Source organism: Carassius gibelio, chromosome B3, assembly GCF_023724105.1.
Source record: "Carassius gibelio isolate Cgi1373 ecotype wild population from Czech Republic chromosome B3, carGib1.2-hapl.c, whole genome shotgun sequence".
NCBI lineage: Eukaryota > Metazoa > Chordata > Actinopteri > Cypriniformes > Cyprinidae > Carassius > Carassius gibelio.
This window is the reverse complement of record NC_068398.1, coordinates 54,364,520-54,370,056: the sequence shown is the minus strand read 5'-3', so window position 1 is coordinate 54,370,056 and position 5,537 is coordinate 54,364,520. Positions and strand designations below refer to the sequence as shown.

At 38.5% G+C, this 5,537-nt stretch overlaps 1 protein-coding gene across 1 annotated transcript in view; it reads right to left on the bottom strand.

Annotated features, from left to right (window-relative positions):
• The window catches only part of LOC127953104 (anoctamin-1-like), a 31,833-nt gene extending 27,651 nt beyond the window's left edge, over positions 1-4,182 (bottom strand). The window contains exon 1 of the mRNA XM_052551997.1: positions 4,173-4,182. Coding sequence (XP_052407957.1) covers positions 4,173-4,182 — 10 coding nt within the window. The remainder of the gene's footprint in view (positions 1-4,172) is intronic.
• Positions 4,183-5,537: the final 1,355 nt, after the last annotated feature.

Below are 5,537 nucleotides of genomic sequence, written 5' to 3'. Positions count from 1 at the left end.
TTGTTACTCCCTGTCTTGTTCTCATTTCATCAATTGTTGTCACCTGGCCCCTGTTTACTTTCCTCCATTTATATTGTTCCGTTTCTTCCTCTTGTGTTGGCTGGTTTGTCTTGTTATTGAGTTATTGACTTGCTGCTCTGTTTTTCACTCTTGCCCTGTTATTTTCTGCAATTTTGTGTCCATGTTGTAGTTTTTGCTTTTGATTTCTCTTTTTTGTTTTTTTATTGATTTTCATTGATGTTGCTAATATTTACTCATGTTTTCTTTTTCTGTTCATAAGGATCCTTTCTAGTCTTGTATTATCATTATAGCTTTTATTTAAAACTAGTAGTCTATTCTTACATATTTCCTTATTTGTGTAGTTTTTCATTTCTTCTTTCTCTTTCTTTATTTTTTCCCTTTTATTATATCATGTTGTTTCTCCTTGTGTTGTGCCGAGTTGTTTTGTTGTCTTAAGTGGTGTCTTGTTGTGTGTTCTTGTGTGTTTGTGCTGTGTTTTCCCTCCAGTCCTGCTTTAACAGCCTGATGCCTGTATCACAAATACTTTGTTTGCAGTATGTTTGTAGTCGATCAAACATATTAGATGCACTTGTGGATGTAGAAAAACAAAGTTCTTCAAAGATAAAGTGTGAATGCTCTAATCCAGGGGTGCCCACCCTTTATTGTCTGGGGTTCTAGTCAAATGACAAATTCAATGAGTTCTGCCCCCCCACCCCCACCACCAGATAAAACTTGTGGGGACCAACACATATATCTATATATTCAATTAATCTAATAATTAAATAAAAAATGCTCAATTATGATATTCTTAAATTTTAACATTACTTTGAAAGCACCAGGGTGTAGTCTGGAAAGGTCCACGAGCCTGGACTCAAACTCAGGACAAACAAAGCGCAACTGCGTTTTGTACCACACTTCCCAAAATGTTATCGGAGGTGACAGCTGTCACTCTGAAAAATTTTAAAGATTGACTGCCCTACTAGAAATACTCCATAATCTATAGTGTTTGGTGACTTATTACAGCTTCACTCCACTGTGTTCAGTTTCCTGCAGGATCGCTCTCTTGGATGGTGATGTTGAGTAGTGTCCCTCCACACCATATCTATGGGAAGGAACTCTCGCTGTGGGCTCTCGCTCACCCTTGCTCAGCTGAGTCACTCTTACCATAGCGAATACCTGCTTTATATCTCTCACTGACAGTGAAGATCAATAGTGAAGCTTCGCTCGGTGGGTGACGGTTGGGGTCCAGTTCAGGTTCTCGCAGGAGGCAATCTTTGTCTGTTTTGTCTTTGACTTATGTTTCTTTCTTTGTCATTTCTTTACACATTGCTTTGTCTTTGTGTCTTTGTGTGTTCAAACTCCTTTCTTCCCTTGGTCACGCTCTCTTGTTTATGCCCTGTCTTGTTGTCATTTCATCAATTGTTGTCACCTGGCCCCTGTTTACTTTCCTCCATTTATATTGTTCCGTTTCTTCCTCTTGTGTTGGCTGGTTTGTCTTGTTATTGAGTTATTGACTTGCTGCTCTGTTTTTCACTCTTGCCCTGTTATTTGCTGCGATTGTGTATCCATGTTATAGTTTTTGCTTTTGATTTCTCTTTTTTGTTTTTTTTATTGATTTTCATTGATGTTGCTAATATTTACTCATAATGTTTTCTTTTTCTGTTTATAAGGATCCTTTCTGTATTATCATTATAGCTTTTATTTAAAACTAGTAGTCTATTCTTACATATTTCCTTATTTGTGTAGTTTTTCATTTCTTCTTTCTCTTTCTTTATTTTTTCCCTTTTATTATATCATGTTGTTTCTCCTTGTGTTGTGCCGAGTTGTGTTTTGTTGTCTTGAGTGGTGTCTTGTTGTGTGTTCTTGTGTGTTTGTGCTGTGTTTTCCCTCCAGTCCTGCTTTAACAGCCTGATGCCTGTATCACAAATACTTTGTTTACTGTATGTTTGTAGTCGATCAAAATGCTCTAATCCAGGGGTGCCCACCCTTTATTGTCTGGGGTTCTTGTCAAATGACAAATTCAATGAGATCTGCCCCCCCCCTCCAGATAAAACTTGTGGGGACCAACACATATATCTATATATTCAATTAATCTAATAATTAAATAAAAAATGCTCAATTATGATATTCTTAAATTTTAACATTACTTTGAAAGCACCAGGGTGTAGTCTGGAAAGGTCCACGAGCCTGGACTCAAACTCAGGACAAACAAAGCGCAACTGCGTTTTGTACCACACTTCCCAAAATGTTATCGGAGGTGACAGCTGTCACTCTGAAAATTTTTAAAGATTGACTGCCCTACTAGAAATACTCCATAATCTATAGTGTTTGCTGACTTATTACAGCTTCACTCCTCTGTGTTCAGTTTTCTGCGGGATCGCTGTCTTGGATGGTGATGTTGTGTAGTGTCCCTCCACACCATATCTATGGGAAGGAACCAAGGTGTCCGGTGGTGTGATGCTCTCGCTCACCCTTGCTCAGCTGAGTCACTCTTACCATAGCGAATACCTGCTTTATATCTCTCACTGACAGTGAAGATCAATAGTGAAGCTTCGCTCGGTGGGTGACGGTTGGGGTCCAGTTCAGGTTCTCGCGGGAGGCAATCTTTGTCTGTTTTGTCTTTGACTTATGTTTCTTTCTTTGTCATTTCTTTACACATTGCTTTGTCTTTGTGTCTTTGTGTGTTCAAACTCCTTTCTTCCCTTGGTCACACTCTCTTGTTTATTCCCTGTCTTGTTCTCATTTCATCAATTGTTGTCACCTGGCCCCTGTTTACTTTCCTCCATTTATATTGTTCCTTTTCTTCCTCTTGTGTTGGCTGGTTTGTCTTGTTATTGAGTTATTGACTTGCTGCTCTGTTTTTCACTCTTGCCCTGTTATTTTCTGCGATTTTGTGTCCATGTTGTAGTTTTTGCTTTTGATTTCTCTTTTTTGTTTTTTTATTGATTTTCATTGATGTTGCTAATATCTACTCATAATGTTTTCTTTTTCTGTTTGTAAGGATCCTTTCTAGTCTTGTATTATCATTATAGCTTTTATTTAAAATTAGTAGTCTATTCTTACATATTTCCTTATTTGTGTAGTTTTTCATTTCTTCTTTCTCTTTCTTTATTTTTTCCCTTTTATTATATCATGTTGTTTCTCCTTGTGTTGTGCCGAGTTGTGTTTTATTGTCTTGAGTGGTGTCTTGTTGTGTGTTCTTGTGTGTTTGTGCTGTGTTTTCCCTCCAGTCCTGCTTTAACAGCCTGATGCCTGTATCACAAATACTCTGTTTGCAGTATGTTTGTAGTCGATAAAACATATTAGATGCACTTGTGGATGTAGAAAAACAAAGTTCTTTAAAGATAAAGTGTGAATGCTCTAATCCAGGGGTGCCCACCCTTTATTGTCTGGGGTTCTTGTCAAATGACAAATTCAATGAGATCTGCCCCCCCCCCCTCCAGATAAAACTTGTGGGGACCAACACATATATCTATATATTCACTTAAACTATTAATTCAATAATAAATGCTCAATTATGATATTCTTAAATTTTAACATTATTTTGAAAGCACCAGGGTGTAGTCTGGAAAGGTCCATGAGCCTGGACTCAAACGCAGGACAAACAAAGCGCAACTGCGTTTTGTACCACACTGCCCAAAATGTTATCGGAGGTGACAGCTGTCACTCTGAAAAATTTTAACGATTGACTGCCCTACTAGAAATACTCCATAATCTATAGTGTTTGGTGACTTATTACAGCTTCACTCCACTGTGTTCAGTTTCCTGCAGGATCGCTCTCTTGGATGGTGATGTTGAGTAGTGTCCCTCCACACCATATCTATGGGAAGGAACCAAGGTGTCCGGTGGTGTGATGCTCTCGCTCACCCTTGCTCAGCTGAGTCACTCTTACCATAGCGAATACCTGCTTTATATCTCTCACTGACAGTGAAGATCAATAGTGAAGCTTCGCTCGGTGGGTGACGGTTGGGGTCCAGTTCAGGTTCTCGCAGGAGGCAATCTTTGTCTGTTTTGTCTTTGACTTATGTTTCTTTCATTGTCATTTCTTTACACATTGCTTTGTCTTTGTGTCTTTGTGTGTTCAAACTCCTTTCTTCCCTTGGTCACGCTCTCTTGTTTATTCCCTGTCTTGTTTTCATTTCATCAATTGTTGTCACCTGGCCCCTGTTTACTTTCCTCCATTTATATTGTTCCATTTCTTCCTCTTGGGTTGGCTGGTTTGTCTTGTTATTGAGTTATTGACTTGCTGCTGTGTTTTTCACTCTTGCCCTGTTATTTGCTGCAATTGTGTGTCCATGTTATAGTTTTTGCTTTTGATTTCTCTTTTTTGTTGTTTTATTGATTTTCATTGATGTTGCTAATATTTACTCATAATGTTTTCTTTTTCTGTTCATAAGTATCCTTTCTAGTCTTGTATTATCATTATAGCTTTTATTTAAAACTGGTAGTCTATTCTTACAAATTTCCTTATTTGTGTAGTTTTTCATTTCTTCTTTCTCTTTCTTTATTTTTTCCCTTTTATTATATCATGTTGTTTCTCCTTGTGTTGTGCCGAGTTGTGTTTTGTTGTCTTGAGTGGTGTCTTGTTGTGTGTTCTTGTGTGTTTGTGCTGTGCTTTCCCTCCAGTCCTGCTTTAACAGCCTGATGCCTGTATCACAAATACTTTGTTTACTGTATGTTTGTAGTCGATCAAACATATTAGATGCACTTGTGGATGTAGAAAAACAAAGTTCTTTAAAGATAAAGTGTAAATGCTCTAATCCAGGGGTGCCTACCCTTTATTGTCTGGGGTTCTTGTCAAATGACAAATTCAATGAGATCTGCCCCCCCCCCCCCTCCAGATAAAACTTGTGGGGACCAACACATATATCTATATATTCATTTAATCTAATAATTAAATAAAAAATGCTCAATTATGATATTCTTAAATTTTAACATTACTTTGAAAGCACCAGGGTGTAGTCTGGAAAGGTCCACGAGCCTGGACTCAAACTCAGGACAAACAAAGCGCAACTGCGTTTTGTACCACACTTCCCAAAATGTTATCGGAGGTGACAGCTGTCACTCTGAAAAATTTTAAAGATTGACTGCCCTACTAGAAATACTCCATAATCTATAGTGTTTGCTGACTTATTACAGCTTCACTCCACAGTGTTCAGTTTCCTGCAGGATCACTCTCTTGGATGGTGATGTTGAGTAGTGTCCCTCCACACCATATCTATGGGAAGGAACCAAGGTGTCCGGTGGTGTGATGCTCTCGCTCACCCTTGCTCAGCTGAGTCACTCTTACCATAGCGAATACCTGCTTTATATCTCTCACTGACAGTGAAGATCAATAGTGAAGCTTCGCTCTGTGGGTGACGGTTGGGGTCCAGTTCAGGTTCTCGCGGGAGGCAATCTTTGTCTGTTTTGTCTTTGACTTATGTTTCTTTCTTTGTCATTTCTTTACACATTGCTTTGTCTTTGTGTCTTTGTGTGTTCAAACTCCTTTCTTCCCTTGGTCACGCTCTTTTGTTTATTCCCTGTCTTGTTCTCAT